General features: G+C 39.7%; 1 protein-coding gene across 1 annotated transcript in view; it reads right to left on the minus strand.

Annotated features, from left to right (window-relative positions):
- LOC115231234 overlaps positions 1-17,508 on the minus strand; it is a gene marked incomplete at its 3' end in the record, with an annotated part of 19,177 nt that extends 1,669 nt beyond the window's left edge. Inside the window, exons 1-5 of the mRNA XM_029801300.2 lie at positions 17,424-17,508; positions 15,610-15,662; positions 10,930-11,072; positions 5,834-5,964; positions 473-611 (exon numbers count right to left, since the gene is read on the minus strand). Of these exons, the coding sequence (XP_029657160.2) occupies positions 473-611; positions 5,834-5,964; positions 10,930-11,072; positions 15,610-15,662; positions 17,424-17,431 (474 nt within the window). The remainder of the gene's footprint in view (positions 1-472; positions 612-5,833; positions 5,965-10,929; positions 11,073-15,609; positions 15,663-17,423) is intronic.
- Between the last annotated feature and the right edge of the window lie 2,250 nt (positions 17,509-19,758).

Consider the following 19,758-nt stretch of genomic DNA (forward strand, 5'->3'; position numbering starts at 1 on the left):
TCACACACTGTGTCACGCTGCATCTCCCTGAGAACTACGTTAAGGGTACACGTGTCTGTGGAGTGCTCAGCCACTTGCACGTTAATTTCACGAGCAGGCTTTTCCGTTGATCGTATCAGCTGGGACCCTCGTCGTCGTAACCGACGGATTGCTACTTTTGTATATATATATGTTGGCCTGCTCGCTTAGCCAGCGGGGTGGCGTCATTTGAAGGCTAAAACAATGCGAAGCGCATTGTGACTAGCGATGTGTAGCAACATCTGATAGCCTGGCCGGTCACGTGATCACGTGATATATATATATATATATATATATATATATATATATATATAATATGTATGTGTGTGTGTGTGTCTGTGTGTGTGCGCATGCGTACGTTGTGCTTCTTATATTTTGTCCTTGCTTCTATGAAAATTGCAACAATCACGGCGGACGTTCAAAATGACAAAACGAAACCATTCAGTATTCTTACCACATCTGGAATCGAATCTGTTATTCTGAAGATAGTATTGAGGTTTTCCTCAGATTGCTCATCGCCAACAAGGTTAAACAACCCTAGAATTGGAGAGGGGTTCGGTTCGAGAAACGATGTCGGAGTTAATGCCCCATATCTGTTGAAAAAAGAAAAATGAAAAATTGTTAAAATAAATTTTACCTTGATGTTGCTAATATTCTTTTCTGCTGTAGACACAAGGTCCAAAATTTTGGGGCAGGGCGCTAGTCGATTAGATCGATCTCAGTACGCAACTGGTACTTAATTTATCGACCCCGTAAAGATGAAAGGCAAAGTTGACCCCGGCGTAATTTGAACTCAGAACGTAAAAACAGACGAAATACCTATTTCTTTACTACACACAAGAGGCTAAACACAGAGAGGGCAAACAAGGACAGACAAACGGATTAAGACGATTACATCGACCCAAGTGCGTAACTGGTAGTTTATCGACCCCGAAAGGATGAAAGGCAAAGTCGAGCACGGCGGATTTTCCACTCAGAACGTAAAGACAGACGAGCTACCACTAAGCATTTCGCCCGGCGTGCTAACGTTTCTTCTTTCTTCACTATTCACAAGGGGCTAAGCACAGAGAGGACAAACAAGGACAGACAAACGGATTAAGTCGATTATATCGACCCCAGTGCGTAACTGGTACTTATTTATTCGACCCCGAGAGGATGAAAGGCAAAGTCGACCTCGGCGGAATTTGAACTCCGAACGTAGCGGCTGACGAAATACCTATTTCTTTACCTCCCACAAGGGGCTAAACACAGAGAGGACAAACAAGGACAGACAAACGGATTAAGTCGATTACATCGACTTCAGTGCGTAACTGGTACTTAATTTATCGACCCCGAAAGGATGAAAGGCAAAGTCAACCTCTGCGGAATTTGAACTAAGAACGTGATGGCAGACGAAATACGGCTACAAATTTCGCCTAGCGTGCTAACGTTTCTTATTTATTGCCGACAAGGAGGGACAAACAAGGACAGACAAAGGGATTAAGTCGATTACATCGACCCTAGTGCATAACTGGTACTTAATTTATCGCCCCCGAAAGAATGAAAGGCAAAGTTGACCTCGACGTAATTTGAATTTACAATGTGCAGAGGAAATGTTGAGTTTTTTCTTTGACATGCCGGACCCCACACAACACTAGAATAATATGATAGCAAGTATTTTGGTGAAGAACACAGCGCGCCGCCTAGTTCGGAAACCAAACCCAAGATCTGGCGTGTGCAAAACCCTTACCCATAGAGCCACAAGCGTTCAGTATATATATAATATATATATATATATATATATATCTATATATATTATATATCAGTGGTTTTGTATAAAGTCAACATAACGTGACAGTCCCGTAGAGGAATTACGCCACCGCTATATAGCCCTAGGAAGCATCTGATAGCCTGGTCGGTCACTTGATCACATATATGTATGTGTTCATATGTATGTGTTCATACTAGCTGCAAGAAATCGTGGGGCATTAGCAAACTAGACGGACGGACTACTCGCATACTCCGTCCACCACATTTAGGTCAACATAATTCTGTCCCTCTATACGATGAAAATTATTGTAAAACACGGTTCGTGTTGATTTCCATTTGTTTCATCGTAGCAAATAAATTTCTACTTCTCACAACGGGTGAGACCCAAAATGACATTAATTTTCACAAAATATATTGAGGACGCCACAGACTTTCCAAACAAATTTCTATGCAAAAGACCTACGTCTGCAACATCTGGTAACCCCAAAAGCTGTTTTCACTAATGATACAGCTCTAAATTCTGACAACGATTCCATGTAAACTCGTACTTTATGAGCATTTGGAAAGAAACACTCGCTGTTCGTCCTCCTATGAAACAGCGTGGCACCAATGGCAACAGACGTCTCCTTTCTTGAGGTATATGGACAGTAAATAGAATAGAAAAGAACACACACACATGTACACACACGCACGCACACTCACGCACACACACATACAGATAGATAAATTGAGGCATACATATAGACTTATCTTCCTACCTGCCCACCTACTTACCTACCTCTCGACCTATATATATATATCTCACACTCTCTATCTATCTATCTATCCATCCATCCATCCATGCATCTATCTATCTATCTATCTATCTATCTATCTATCTATCTATCTATCTATCTATCTATCTATCTATCCATCCATCCATCCATGCATCTATCTATCTATCTCTCTATCTATCTATCTATCTATCTATCTATCTATCTATCAATCTATCTATCTGGGAGGTACGACGACGAGCTCGGGGCAAACCTGGGCGTCGACGAGGAATACCTGACCCGCCTGTTTCAAACGACTTTCGGCCCGAGACCTATGGACAACTTCCAGAGATCCCTGGCCTGGCGGTGCTACCGAGAAGCGCTACCCGTTCGGGATAAGCTCTATAAGCATGGCTCGAGAAACACGGGGCCGACCTGCCCGAGATGCGGGCAGAGCGACGAAACCGCTCTGCACGCAATCGTGCAGTGTCCAGCAATTTCCCACCTGTGGGCTTATGTCGAACGACTGCTGTCACGTGTGGGACGTGTCGGTTTATCAGCCGAGTCTATCGTTAATATCGTCACGCCTCCTTCCTTCAAACGGGAAGGAAGAGCTATTTTTATCATACTTGTGGCTATGGCGAAAGAATGTATCTGGTGGACGCGTCTGAAAGGATTAGAGACAAACACTTTCCTCTCTGGTCAATCTCTCATCAACTTCTTCAAGTATCACTTGAAGAAAAAAGTGAGAGTAGAGAGGCAAGTTTTGTCTAGTGAATGTTTTAAAAAAAGATGGGTGAATGTAGCAAGGGGCACGTATGAATGACGAAGCCACCTTGACTATGATTCTATGAACCGTAAAAATTAATACAGAGAGTTGCTTATTTGCAAAAAAAAAAAAAAAAAAGAAATATAACATGTGACTTCATTGACCGAGGTTACCGTGGTCTTTTCCGTAGGCTTTTCTTTCCACGGGTAAACCTCACCTGTCCCCCCCTTTACACTTCATATTGACATTTCTGTGATAACGATCCCTATTGATCAATTTTTTTCCTCTCCCCCTTTTTTTTAACCCCCCCCTTTTTTTTGTCCTCTTTCTCTCCTTTTACGATCCCTTTTGATCGACCCCCCCTTTTTTATTTTATTTTTAATTTAATTTTATTTTTTTATTTTTTATTTATTTATTTATTTTTTTTTAAACCTTCAAAAGAAAAGCTCTACCTTGTAATTTGTTCTATCTGTGTGCAGCCCTGTGTGGCTAATAAAGAAACATATCTATCTATCTATCTGTCTATCTATCTATCTATCTATCTATCTATCCTATCTCTTATCTATCTATCTATCTATCTATCTATCTATCAACCTAGCTACCTACTTCTCTCCCTCTGTCTCTATCTATCTCTCTATATAATTTCATATTACGTATTATCTGAACGCACATGATCTAATGTCTGTGGAGGCGCGTGGCTTAGTGGTTAGAGTGTCAGCATCATGATCGTAAGATTGTGGTTTCGATTCCTGGACCGGGCGACGCTTCATTTCACGTTGCTCCAATCCACTCAACTGGCAAAAATGAGTAACGCTGCGATGGACTGGCGTCCCGTCCAGCTGGGGAACACATACGCCATTGAAACCGGGAAACCGGTCCCATGAGCCTGGCTAGGCTTTAAAAGTGCGCATTTATTTTATATATATATAACCACACATACACACATATGCATATATTCTTTACTCAACATTATATATAGACAGATACATACTTGTGTATGTGTGGCTTGTTTTATATGTCCGTTTGATGTGCTGATAAACTCGCAACTGTTCAAATACTTCGCAGTTGCTTTAGTTTCTTATCTATATCTTTTCACCTCTTATCTTTGAAGTTCTCAAAACCTTTGTAGTAATAACAGGTGTACGCATTTCTCACGTGTGTTTTATGAGGTAGATGAAAGTATGGTCTAGTTTCAGGTAGCAGAATATCACAAGTCCTCCAACGTTGTCTAAAATATTTGTGTTGTGGTAGCACTGCGTTGGGAGTGTTTTACCTACTGCGGTCGTAGTTGCTGTGGCTGTTATTGTTGTAGTTGTTTAAACCAAAGTCAGATAAAGTCAGGCAAACCTTATTATCTATAAAACTTACGATCTTTTGAAGTAGCGTAATCTAGCTTAACATATTCTAATGTATTCGGGTTTTTTTTTTTAAAGATATTTGAGTGCAATTTGATACAAAATTTATTACTATTTCTAGCTAGTCCAAGGAAACATGTAAATGCCTTTTCGTAGAAACCAAATTTATTAATGATGAGAAATACGAAGAAAACAATGAAAGACGCATTTTTTAAAAACAGAAACGTGAAATTGGGAGCAAACAACTGTTGAAAGCCATATTCCGCATTTCATGCTATTGTTGTTTTTTTTTTTGCTGTTGTGGCTGTTGTGGTTGTTGCTATTATTATTATCATCATCATCATTATTATTATTATTATTATTATTATTATTATTATTATTATTATTATTATTATCATCATCATCATCATCATCATCATCATCATCATCGTCATCATCATCATCATCGTCATCATCGTCATCATCGTCATCATCGTCATCATCGTCATCATCGTCACCATCATCATCATCATCATCATCATCATCATCATCATCATAATCATCATTATTATTATTATTATTATCATTATTATTATTATTATTATCATCATCATCATCATCATCATCATCCTCATCGCCATCATCATCATCATCATCATCATCATCATCATCATCATCATCATCATCATCATCATTATTATTATTATTATTATTATTATTATTATTATTATTATTATGATTATTATTATTTCCTTTGCACGGCTTCTAACGCTGGAGATGTACTACAGCGACAGTTTTTCACTACCAGTGAACTAAGGTAACACCTCTTATTTTTTCGAGCACCTTTCCGGAGCATTGGAGCGGTTCCAAGCAGTGCTACTTTCTGCAAGTGCTCGACCCTTATTGCAGCCCCTATTTGTTCGACGTACTTCTCGAGATTTTTGCACACTGTTCACAGGGATCCTTCAATTATTTGGTACTACTTGCTACATTTTACATCGACCACAACTGCTTTCATTTCCCAAGCTAACCTGTCATATCTCTCGACTTTTCTTTCTTCCTTATCGCATATCTTGCTGTCTGCTGGGCATGCTATATCAGCAGAGATTGTTTTCTTTCTCAATTAAGACTATGTCCGGCTTCCTGTTCTCTATCACATGGTCGCACTGAATCATAAAATCTTTTAAAATAAGAACCAGTTTACGACTTACAAATGCCATCGGTAACCGTCTAATTTCTTCTGTAGCATATCTCTGGTCATCTTATAATTCATTTTGCCATTGGCTGAGAACTTGTCAGTTTTTATCGCCTCAAGTTTTATTAGAAATTCAGCGATTTTATCCTGCAAAATAGGATCAAAAGATAAACCATTAAATCATTAGCATTCGGTTGGTTGATCAACCAGAAAGAAACGAAAAAGGAAGTAGACTTTAGCAGGATTTGAAGTGGGTGAGATCAAATTTCTGAGGATCAACGTTCTAGAGGAAAAGGACTGGATGTAGTTTTTAGTGTAGAACCTAAAGGAGGTGGGGTCAGTTTGGGTGAAGTATGTGTGTACGTATGTATTACGTACATATGTATGTATGATATATCTATATGTATGTGTATATTTGAATATATAATTGTATGTATATGCGTATGGAGTCATGCATATTTATGTATGCGTATGTATGTATATATGTATGGCACATATTTATGTACATGTATATAATTAAGTATTATAAAAATTCTATAATTATGAGCATAATTAGTATCGTTGAGTATTGCTGTGTGTGAGTTATCTTATAGTAGTAGAATAGTAGTTTAACTGCTATTTCTAAATTTCGGTATGTGGTGAAACAAATTTTGCTGAACCCTAATTATAATTATGCTTATAATTATAGAATTTTATGTATAAGTTTACCGATAATGGTTCTCTTAACATACCGAAGTACTTGGTAAAATTATTAATTATTAATTGATTAATTAATTTTTACATTTGTATTATATATATATATAATATTATATATATATATATACATCATATATATATATATATATATATATCTATAGATACATACATATATATACATACATATATATATAATATATATATATATATAATATATATATATATATATACATACACATATATATGTATATATATATAATATAGATATATAATGAGTAAGGGTAAAACCCCACTGTATTCATGAATGACGATGCGATTGACCCTAGAAGGTCTCCCCTCCAAGGTACATGTCCGGGCAAGGCTGTTTTATGGAAGACTAGCAGTCGCCCATTGATGCCAGTCTCCCCCTCTTCACGCTACTGATGTTATCCAAGGGAATGACTAAGGGGCCGATACAGCTCGGCACCAGTGACGTCGCCATTCATTTCTACCGATGAGTGAACTGGAGCAACGTGAAAAAAAGGGAACAACACACAACCTGGTCCGGGAATCGAACTCACTACTTCATGATTGAGAGCTCGACGCTGTAACCACCGAGCCGTGGGCCTTTACCACACACACGCGCACGCATATATGTGTATTTTTACCTTTTACCTTTTGCTTGTTTCAGTCAATGGACTGCGGCCATCCTGAGGCACCGCCTTGAAGGATTTTAGTCGAACGAAGAGATCTATGCACATAAGTTTTTCAGTCGCCCACTGGGGTCGGTCTATATTACTGACTGCCCCCTCCTCCAAAAATTTCAAGCCTTGTGCCTAGAGTAGAAAAGAATATAATATATACATAAACGATGGGCTTCTTTCCGTTTCCGCCCACCAAATGCACTCACAAGGCTTTGGTCGAGATGAGGCTATAGTGGAAGACATCTGCCTAAGGGACCATGCAGTGGAATTGAACCCAGAACCATGTGGTCGGGAAGCAAGCTTTTTTACCGCAAAGCGACGCCTGTAACGCCTGTATATAAGAGTTAATTATGTCCAGTTCCCGCAAACAACAGAAAATCATTATGAAAAAATTCAACCTTATCATATTACAGCGCCCAGAATCTAATTAGATCGTTATCGTATCGCTTTTCACAAAAGATAGTGTTAGTCTGGTGAGGAAGATATGGGTTGTACACATCTGCCATTTTAAACGGTGATATTCACCTTTGACGGGAGTTAGGATAGCGTGTAAGAAGAGAGAGAGAGAGAGAGAGAGAGAGGGGGAGGGGGGAGAGAGAGAAGGAGAGGAGAGAGAGAGAGAGAGAAGAGGTGAAGAGAGAGAGGAGAGAGGAGAGAGGTGAGAGAGAGAGAGAGAGAGAGATTGAAAGAAGGAAGGAAGGGGTTGGAGGTAGGGTCCACTGTGTGGGAACTTAATGCTGAATTGACAAAAGAAAATACTCAGTTACTTGCACATAGGAAAAAAAAATACTCTATTCAAAATGGAGAAATCGACGTAGTTACTCGATCTGCTAAAAATGACAGCCACGTTCCCTCCCAAATTACAACCTGTTTGTCGTCATAAAAACGTTTACTCGTTTTTATTTATAGCTCTATCTACTTCGAGTTCCTTCAGTTCCACCGTTAAAAACGAATTATTTCAAGTATCTCGATGTTTCTAAATACCTGCGAGCACGCGCGCGCGCGCGCACGTGTGTGTGTGTGTGTGTGTGTGTGTGCGTATGTGCGCACACGTATGTGTATGTGTATGTTTGTCTGCGCGTGTGTCTGCTTGTGTAGGTTGATATATGTTAGTAAGTAGATTGCAATACCTACCTACCTACCGACCTGCCTACATACACACATACATACATACTTAATTGTTGACGAGGCAACATTGTCTCGTTTTGTACATATGATATCTATTTCTTTATTGCCCACCAAGGGGCTAAACATAGAGGGGATAAACAAGGACATTAAGTCGATTATATCGACCCCAGTGCGTAATTGGTACTTAATTCATCGACTTCGGCGGAATTTGAACACAGAACTAACGGCAGACGAAATACCTCTAAGCATTTCGCCTGGCGCGCTAACGTTTCTGCCAGCTCGTCGCCTTAAATTTTGTACATATGGTATAGTATCAATACTCTGTTTCACTATGCATTAACAGTGCAATAATTTCATTTTTAAGGTTATCTCTATAGATTTTCTATGGAATTCAGAACCACACTGTAAGTTATGAAGTTTCATAACACATACACCTAAGAAATATATGCAATCGAAGAGAGAAAAATTAAGGAATGGTGTATATGCATATTTCAAGGATTATTGCCCTTTCATCAATACCTTATCTAACCAATCAGCTACCCACAAACATATTATTTAGATATCTACGAATTTTAGCGGTGTAACGTGATTGGACAGACTAATTTACATATTAAACGCATTCCAGGAAACTGGTACTTGATTGGTTAGAATCCTTCACGGTAACACCCATTGAGGCAAAAATACATATCCACTTATTTCTTATCTCCACGTACTTACTTATCTCCAGACAATCTGCCTATCCTTGTCCTTAATGACATGCCAACTTTAGAGAATTCTCTATTCTTGAGGTTATCTCCTTTTCTCATATGGAACTGGTCTTAATTGCCGTTTGGTCATTATAACGCATCGTCTGGAGGCGGAATTAATTTTGATAAATCAAGTATTTATGTTGTATGATATTTGATTTGCCTGTATTCGTCTATGTTATACAAATACATGCCTCTGGCCATTCTGAGTAATTTCTCTTAGCTTATCCTTGTTTAAATTTAATACAACCACTTAGTGTGTCTGGTTTTAGGGGTCGTCTCGAATAAAAGTATATAATTTTAATCTGTTATTTCATTTATTATGCTTTTATTTCTTGTCAGACAATAAAAAACGAAATTAGGTCGCCATTATTGGGTAGTTGTTTTGACATCAGCAACCGGAAGTTTTGTGAGAAGAAGCTAAAATATAATGACGAAGCAAACTTCACTTTCACAACGAAACCTATCGCCTTAAACCACATGGTTAATAAATAATGTTTCTATTTCTGTGCTGTGTGGGAACCGGCATATCAAAGAATAGATCCCATGTTTCCTATGCGTGTCATAAAAGGCGACTGAAATAGGTTGATGTAGGACTTGCACTCCGATCCCGTGAAACCCGCACCGGCAATGACAACCCAAACAGACCCGCGGACCGGAGGGTGGTTGCTTAAGTAGTGCAAAGGGTCATCCGCCAGGGATAGGGAATCACCCAAAAAATGGTGGATACAGTGATGCGCTATTACAGCGCATAACTCCCTACTACTACTCTACTACTACTACTACTACTACTACTACTACTACTACTACTACTAATACTACTACTACTACTACTACTACTACACAACTACTACACTACTACTCTTACTGCTGCTGCTGCTGCTGTTACTGCTGCTGCTGCTGCTGCTACTACTACTACTACTACTACTACTACTACTACTACTACCACTACTACCAACTACTGCTGCTGCTACTGCTACTGCTGTTACTACTACAACTACTACTACAGCTGCTACAACAACAACAACTACTACTACTACTGCGGCTGTTGCGGCTGCTACTGCTACAACTGCTGCTGCCACTACTACTACTACTACTACTACTACTACTACTACTACTACTACTACTACTACTACTGTGGCAGATTCAAGCTAGGGGTTTGAGATGTTGAGTTCTTCACTAAAACAGTTCGTTTCAGGTTTCTCTAGCGCCATGTGGCAACCGGCATGTCAAAGAATAGACCCGACATCTTCCCTGCGTGGTGCAAAATGGCGAGTATACAAGACGTTGGAGGTAGTATTTGAACTCTGACCTTGTAAAACCGTCACCAGCAACGAATGCCCAAACGGACCCACGAATTGGAGGGTTGTCGCCTGAGAGATGCAAAGGCGTGATCAACCAGGAATAAAAGATTCACCAAAAAATGGTGGAAGCAACGACGCGTTGTCATAGCGCGTGTCCCCACACGGCTATGATTTTTTCATGGTCCCGGGTTCAGTCCCACTGCGTGGCACCTTGGGCAAGTGTCTTCTACTATAGCCTCGGGCCGACCAAAGCCTTGTGAGTGGATTTGGTAGACGGAAACTGAAAGAAGCCCGTCGTATATATGCATATATATAGCGTGTGGTGTGTTTGTGTGTCTGTGTTTGTCCCCCTAGCAATGGCATGACAACCGATTGCTGGTGTGTGTTTATGTCCCCGTTACTTAGCGGTTCGGCAAAAGAGACCGATAGAATAAGTACTGGGCTTACAAAAGAATAAGTCCCGGGATCGAGTTGCTCGATTAAAGGCGGTGCTCCAGCATGGCCGCAGTCAAATGACTGAAACAAGTAAAAGAATAAAAGAAAGAAAAGGATTACCTTATTGGATGAAAATTCTTTAATTGAGTACGTATTGTATCCAGTTCTTGACTGTTCATAGAAGTAGGTCGGGTACTGCATCTGCTGCCAATCAAAAATGTCTTTCTCCAGATTTACAAATTCTGACGATGTATCCTCGGTACCTTGAAAACAACAACAAAAACAAATAAAAAGAAGAATGGTAGAAGCTCAATTTTTTTTTTGCTGTTATTGTAATTATTTTTGTTCTTGTTATTTCACTGTTTAACCCTAGGTCGGCTTTAACCGAGCAGGTCTGTGATCAAAGGCATTTCAGCTATAATAATAGCATTATTTGTTACATATCATTATTTTTTACAGAGGCGTAGCAGTGGCTGTGTGGTAAGTAGCTTGCTTGCCAACCACATGGTTCCGGGTTCAGTCCCACTGCGTGGCACCTTGGGTAAGTGTCTTCTACTATAGCCTCGGGCCGACCAAAGCCTTTTGCGAGGATTTCGTGGACGGAAACTGAAAAAAGCCCGTCGTACATATGGATATATATATATATATATATATATTATTATATTATATATATATACACCTTCGTGACATCCACCTTGCGAACGACACACCGGTCTCACGCCATTTCCGCTCCACCGGTCACCCTTGCACACCTATCTGTGTTCGTTTGTCCTTACACAGAGGGCCATCCGGAGATTCCCGTTTGCGCGTGAACAGGAATTAATCTTATCTTCTTCGCTCTTATACGCCATTTGGTCTCAAACTCTCCCCCCTACTCATCTACCTCACCCCCTCCTCACCTATCCTTCTCCCCCCGACCCCTACTTCTTCAGTCCTTCATCCTTTCACCCCTACTCCCTTCCCTTCTTCCCTCTTTCTCCCTCCCTCTTCCCTTCCCTCTGCTCCCTCACTCCCCCTCTCCCCCTCTCCCTCTTTCCTCCTTCATCCCCCTCCTCCCCTTCCTTCTCCCCCTCTCTCCTCTCCCCCATCCTCTCCTCCCCCTCTTCTTCCCCTCCCCTTTCTCCCCCCCCTCTCTCCCCCTCCCAATCTTTCTCCCCGTCCCTTCTTCTCCTCACTACACCACATGACTTTACACTCACATCACATATGATGTGCCATACTAATACACACACCAACTAATACATACTAATACGTACTAATACATACTAGTACATACTAATACTTACACCAACCCTTACATAACACGTCCAGACCCCGCATACGCACTTATACTCTCTCACAACACACACACACACCTATACATACCAATACGTACTAATACATACTAATACATACTAATACATACCACCCAACCCCATACATACGCACGTCCAGACCAATCTACGCACTAATACTCTTCATACACACAAACACACCACAACACACCCTTTAACATACTAATACATACACCAACCCTATACATACACACATCCAGACCCCTCCCACGCATTTTAGCTGTCCCCTCAACCCATTTATCAAACCTATTATCTCCCCTTATTCGCTCTCGCGTCTCATGTTTGATCTTTGACCTCTGGCCGAAATCAGATCGCCATGTTGATTCGTTAGCTACCGCACGCATTTTTTTTCTCTCCTTCTTTCTGTGTTTTTCTCTCTCTGTGTATCTTTCTGTTGAAGAGCGTAGGCTCGAAACGTTAAAGACTTGTTTTATTTATATTTCCCTGAGCGCCATAACTAATACAATTGTTCGTTTGTTTTCCACCTGCCTTCGTCTTTTGTTTATTTCATAAAGCTTCCGTTATATATATATATATATATATATATATATATATATATATATATATATATGCACGTGTGTGTATATGTTTGTGTACCTGTGTTTGTCCCCCACCAACATCGCTTGACAACCGATGCTGGAGTGCTTACATCCCCGTAACTTAGCGGTTCGGCAAAATTGACCGATAGAATAAGTACTAGGTTTACAAAAAATAAGTCCTGGGGTCGATTTGTTCGACTAAAGGCGGTGCTCCAGCATGGTCGCAGTCAAATGACTAAAACAAGTAAAAGACTATATCGAGCTGGCAGTATCGTGAACACGCCGGTCAAAATGCTTAACGGCATTTCGTCCGCACCCACGTTCTGAGTTCAAATTCCACCGATGTCAACTTTGCCTTTCATCGACTAACCCCTTCCCCCAGAATTCTAGGCCTTGTGCCTATAGTAGAAAGGATTGTTATTGCTCTTGCTCGTGTTGTTGTATTGTTTATTTAACCCTAGGTCGGTTTTAACCGGGCAGATCCGTGATCAAAGGCATTTCAGCTTTGATAATAAGATTATTTTTTATATATTGAACTGGCAGAGTCGTGAGCATGCCGGATAAAATGCTTAGCGGCATTTTGTCCATCTGGCGAGCTGGCAGAGACCTTAGCACGCCTGGCGAAATGCGTAGTGGTATTTCGTCTGCCGCTACGTTCTGAGTTCAAATTCCGCCGAGGTCAACTTTGCCTTTCATCCTTTCGGGGTCGATTAAATAAGTGCCAGTTACGCACTGGGATCGATATAATCGACTTAATCCGTTTGTCTGTCCTTGTTTGTCCCCTCTGTGTTTAGTCCCTTGTGGGTAGTAAAGAAATAGGTATTTCGTCTGCCGCTACGTTCTGAGTTCAAATTCCACCGAAATTGATTTTGCCTTCCATTCTTTCGAAGTCGATAAAATAAGTACCAGTTATACACTGGGGTCGATATAATCGACTTCTCCCCTCTCCCTGAAATTTCAGGCCTTGTGCCTATAATGGAAATTACTGTTCGTTTTTTTATAAGATATAAATGCGTTTTCTCATTGTGATTTGAGGGAAACCAAGCTGCTATGATTTTCGTACGTCTGGCAAACTTGAAGACGCACCCACCTCGGTAGAAGATGGATTTAAACTGTTATCTGTCAGATGTATCGACAGTATTGACGTGTCAAATTCCAAGAAGTGAAAATTCACATCCTGCTCGTGGCTCTAACCGATAATAATGGCTAATCAGACATCACCAATGCTTTATCAGAAATATTGCAATTTTCTGCTTTCGTGTGTCTGAACACAGAAATTATATACAGGGTGTTCAAAAAGTCTCACCGCAGTAACTATTTAATGGTTTTCGGGCGATTCTTGTACACTGATCCTTTACTTGCTCCCCAGACAAAAAAAAAAAAAATTAAATCTGGTGGTGTTAAATCAGGTGATCTTGGTGGCCAAAGTCCCTTCGAAATAATCCGTTCACCGTAAAACTCTTGAAGTAGCGCCATATTGATGCGCTAGATGAAAAAAAAAATCACTGCGGAGAGACCTTTTGAACACCCTGTATTATATGAATATTAAGTTTTGTTGTTTTGAATTAATTGAATGATCTAAGGGAGACTCAATGACACCTATATCATCGACCTGCTAGAAATAACAGTTAAATCTCCGATATCACTCCCTACTGTCTTACGAATAAGGAATGACACATTAGATGATATAGTCTCATATACTGAGGCATCATCAGCCAGCTGCCCTCCTTGTGTGCAGTCAGCTTCCTGAGACTCTTCACTTCCCTCTCTGTTGCGCTGCAGGCATACAACCAGCCATGCTACTGTTTTCAGTCCATTCTTTGCTGTCTTTAGTCAACCAACGTTTTTAATGGCCCCTTTCTCTCTTTCCCCCTGCATTTCATCCTCTGTGTGTCATACAAAAAGGCGACCAAAAGATGCCAAGGCCGGATTTGATCACAATAAACAAATCGTATCTGCAGATTGTTCAGCAAAAAGCTGCAGGAAAATCTTTCTCGGATTACGATAATCTACCCTCATATCATTTAAGTGTTTGGCTAGAGCTGAACTACTGTTTCTTTCATAACATCTGTTCTAAAATATCACAGTCGTTTCAATCGCACCCTGAAATACAGTTTAACGAACAAATAATGCATTCCATAAATTAAAAGAACCTATTACTCCCTTAAATGTAAACTATAAAGTTTATAATAATTTCCCCACTTTATTATTTAGATTTACAATTTCGTAGTAGTTTAAAATCAACAATAATGATTAAGAACTTGGGTCAAATTTAGGCGCAACACGAGTTAAGTGCCCCTTACTTCCATCTGATTCTCTTCCTTCATAAATTTCTTCCTTCCTTCTCAAGTCATGCCTGGTTCATAAGGACCGGTTTCCCGGTTTCTTTGGCGTAAAGTTTCCCCACCTGGATGGGACGCCGGTCCGTCGCAGGTGAAGCTACAAGATGCAGGAAGAAAGACTGAGAGTGAGAGAAAGTTGTAGCGAAAGAGTCAGCAGAAGTTCGCCATTACCTTCTGCCGGAGCCGCTTGGAGCTTAGGTGTTTCGCTCATAAACACACACATCGCCCGGTCTGAGATTCGAACCCGCGATCCCTCGACCGCGAGCCCGGTGCTCTAACCACTGGGCCATGTGCCTCCATTCATAACTTTCTTAAGAAAGCACTGCTATGTTTTAGAGGTTATAAATTACTATGACACTCTGTTACTAATTTCAGCCTGAGGGCCACGTTGGGGTACCACCAGCTATTGTTGAATTTGCACGTTTTATTAAAAAATTTTTTTTTGTCTTTCTTTTAGGAGAAAACAGGAGTCTAAGTTGTATTCATTAATTTGCTAATGTTCGTTACAGAAAATACCTGGGATTATAATTAGACTATTATGATAATGAGAGTATGTGTGTGGAAGTCTGTGGGAATTCGTTTTACCTTTTATGAAAGCTGTGGTGGTGAAGAGGAGAACCAACGCTGTCTGGAAGAACCTGAAAATAGAAACGAATATATAACAAATATATATATATATATATATATATCAATATTCTTTTTTCCTTTTATTCTTGTATTTGTTTCAGTCATTTGACTGCGGCCATGCTGGAGCACCACCTTTAGTCTAGCAAATCGACTCCAGAACTTATTCTTTGTAAACCTAGTACTTATTCTATTGGTTCCTTTTGACGAACCGCTAAGTTACAGGGATGTAAACACTCCACCATCGGTTGTCAAGCGATGTTCGGGGGACGAAAACAGACACAGAAACACACACACACACACACATACGACGGGCTTCTTTCAGTTTCCGTCCACCAAATCCACGCACAAGGCTTTGGTCAGCCCGAGGCTATAGTAGAAGACGTCTGCTCAAGGTGCCACGCAGTGGGACTGAACCCGTAACCATGCGGTTGGTAAGCATGCTACTTACCACACAGCCAGTCCAGCACCTATATGTGTGTGTGTGTGCGTGCGTGAGCGCGCCGCGTTTATGTGTGTACGTGTATATTATATATATATATATATATAGATATATATATATATATATAGATATATATATATATACATAATACACAGAGACACATTTACATTATTTATATATATAATATATATATATATATATATTATATATAAAATATATATATATATATATATAATATATATATATATATATATATAAATATTATAATTATATATATATAGAATATATATAATATAAATATATATATATATATATACATATATTACATACTTATATACATATGTGCACACACCATATATATATATATAAACATACATCTTATATATACATGTATAAAGAGATGGAGTGAAAGAGGTAATAAGGGTTGGTAGGATACTGCAGATATGTAAGCACCGAATCCAATTTAAACTGTATCTCCGACTCAGGGTTGCTTCCAGATGCAGCGTATGTATAACAATCAACATATATGTGTGTGTGTGTGTGTGTGTGTGTACCGAGAAAGAGAGAGAGAGTGAGTGAGTTAGTGAAATATAGGTATATCAAATACTATACAACATAAATTTTCTCGAATATTGATATATCTCCGACTGTAGAGTCTGTGTCATAATCATCGAACGGGAGATAATCTCACAAATCAAGTTTTCTTCCAAGGGAACCTGACATTATTGAAAAGGATAAGTGTATTGTCTAGAGATGACAGGGCAGCCGTGGACACCTGTTCCTGCCTCAATAGTAGTCGTCAGCACGACAGTTGTCCAACTTCATCTCCCGTAGCCAAGTGCGTGCCTTAGCTTTACATAAAGAAAATAGGTGTAGAACACACTCTCTGTCTGTTTATCTGTCAGTCTGTCTTTCTTCCCCTCTCTCTCTCTCTCTCTCTCTCTCTCTGTTTTTCTGTCAGTCTGTCTTTCTTCCTCTTCTCTCTCTCTCTCTCTCTCTGTTTCACACACACAAACACACTCACGCATACGTACACACACATTCGCGCACACACAACGCACGCACGTGTATATGATACCATTCTTCCATCCCACAATGTAGTCTCGGGAATATGAAGTGATCCGATGGTCGCGGCTAGAACGCCTCTGATCAAGAAGTATCTTTGGATCACTGCAGACCTGTGGCTAAAGAACAACAACAAAAACAACAACAACAACAACGTTATCATCATCATCATCATCATCATCATCATCACCACCAAAAACAACAACTAACAGACACACAGTCATCTCCAAATGCAAGCTTTTTCTGTGAAGTAGGTAAGAACATTTACCGTAACATTAGCTGGTTGGTAAATTCACCGTAAAAAAAAAAGCTTCGATAAATCCTTGCACCTGATTGCAACGAATCATGGGTAGATTCCAGGCATTCTGGTTAACCTTTCTTTCTTCGCGATATTGTTATTTATTTATTTGTGTGTTTGTTTGTTTGTTTGTTTGTTTGTTTATTGGCTTACTTTCTTTTTCTTTCTTTCTTTCTTCGTTTTGCATTGCTGACATTTATTTTGTAAATGTAAAGCTGTCCGATTTTTACCGAAAGGAAAAAATAGCGCGAATCTACATCAACATCATCATCATCATCATCGTCATCATCATCATCATCATCATCATCATCATCATTACCAACATCATCATCATCATCATCACCACCATCACAACTATCGTCATCATCATAATCATCATCATCACCACCATCAAAACTATCGTCATCATCATCATCATTACCAATATCATCAACATCATCATCATCAACATCATCATCATATCATCAATACCACCATTATCACCACCATCACAACTATCGTCATCATCATCATCAAAATCATCATCATCACCACCATCACAACTATCGTCATCATCATCATCATCATCATTACCAATATCATCAACATCATCATCATCATCATCAAAATCATCATCATCACCATCACAACTATCGTCATCATCATCATCATCATCAAAATCATCATCATCACCACCATCACAACTATCGTCATCATCATCATCATCATCATCATTACCAACATCATCATCATCATCATCATCATCATCATCATCAACATCATCATTACCAACATCATCATCGTCGTCGTCGTCGTCATCATCATCATCATCATCACACCACTATCAGTTAGCAGCAGCGGCAGCACAACTACCACCACCATATCATCATCATGACGATGGTCATCATCACACCACCACCACAACTATCGTCATCATCATCATCATCTATTTTATTCATAGCAATTTCAACGCATTAACTACAATGCTTGAAAAAGAATCGCTAGCATCACAATCTCCACCACCACCACCACCACCATCACTACCACCACCACCACTACCAACCCTACCATATCATCATCGTCGTCGTCGTCGTCGTCGTCATCATCATCATCATCATCCTCACGACAAGAAGAAGAAGAAGAAGAAGAAGAAGAAGAAGAAGAAGAAAAAGAAGAAGAAGAAGATGAAAGGTGGAGTAATTTTGGGAACTAGACTATTTTTGTTGGAAGCGGAGGCACTTGCGACCTTTAATGAAACAATTGTAACAACAACAACAAAAACAACAAGAATAACAACAGTGACAACATAATAAAACAAAATAAAATAACAACAACAACAAAAACAAAAACAATGACGATAATGGTTTCAAACTTTGGCACAAGGCCAGCAATTTCGGCAGAGGGAGTACGATGATTGCATCGACCGAAAGGATGAAAGGTAAAGTTGACCCCGGCGTAATTTGAACTCAGAACGCCATTGACTCGTTCGTCGTTGTCGACGATGAGCAAAGACGGATCACGGTGTGCCCGGCTGTGGCACAACATAAATACGGACTAAATGCCGTTAAGCACTTAGTCCGGCGTGCTAACGATTCTGCCAGTTCTCTACCTTTACAATAATAATGATAACAACATAATAATGATAATAATAATAATAATAATAATAATAATAATAATAATAATAATAATACTAATAATAATAATAATAATAGTAGTAGTAATAATAATAATAATAATAATAATATACTGATGCAGTCAAGCAGTGGCTCTCATGGCTTCTGATTCTTAACTGATTGGAAGTGTTATCATGTACATGTTTTGTCTTGGTATAAAAGATGGGCTACAGCAAATATTCTGCTCAATACCACAGATTTGCTTGTCAGTTGTTTGACCAACCAGTTGAAGCATGTCCCTTAGTGGCTGACGATATGTGCATCTCTGATCACGAGCAGAAGTAGTGGGGGAGCATCATAGCCATGTGTTGAGAGGGATTCTTTGGGGTTTGATAATTCACCTCTGGAACATGGGTGTTTCGTTCAACATCCTTAAACAACCCTATTCAGGGACCTTTTGAGCGGGATGGGCTACTCAACCTAAGAAAATTCTAACTGGGCCCCACCTGCAAGGTCATGTGCTGTTATCTTGATATGAGATCACCATGTCGCGCACATATGGTGTGTGCATGTGCCTGGTGTACCTTTATCAGACGGGTAGTCATGATGGGTATATTGGGCTTCGTATATTTTACCCAGTGTCACTTTGATGGCATGCACTGCTCTCTCACTCAATAATAATAATAATAATAATAGTAATAATAAAATATAAT

The sequence above is a fragment of the Octopus sinensis genome, unplaced genomic scaffold (genome assembly GCF_006345805.1).
Source record: "Octopus sinensis unplaced genomic scaffold, ASM634580v1 Contig17909, whole genome shotgun sequence".
Lineage (NCBI taxonomy): Eukaryota > Metazoa > Mollusca > Cephalopoda > Octopoda > Octopodidae > Octopus > Octopus sinensis.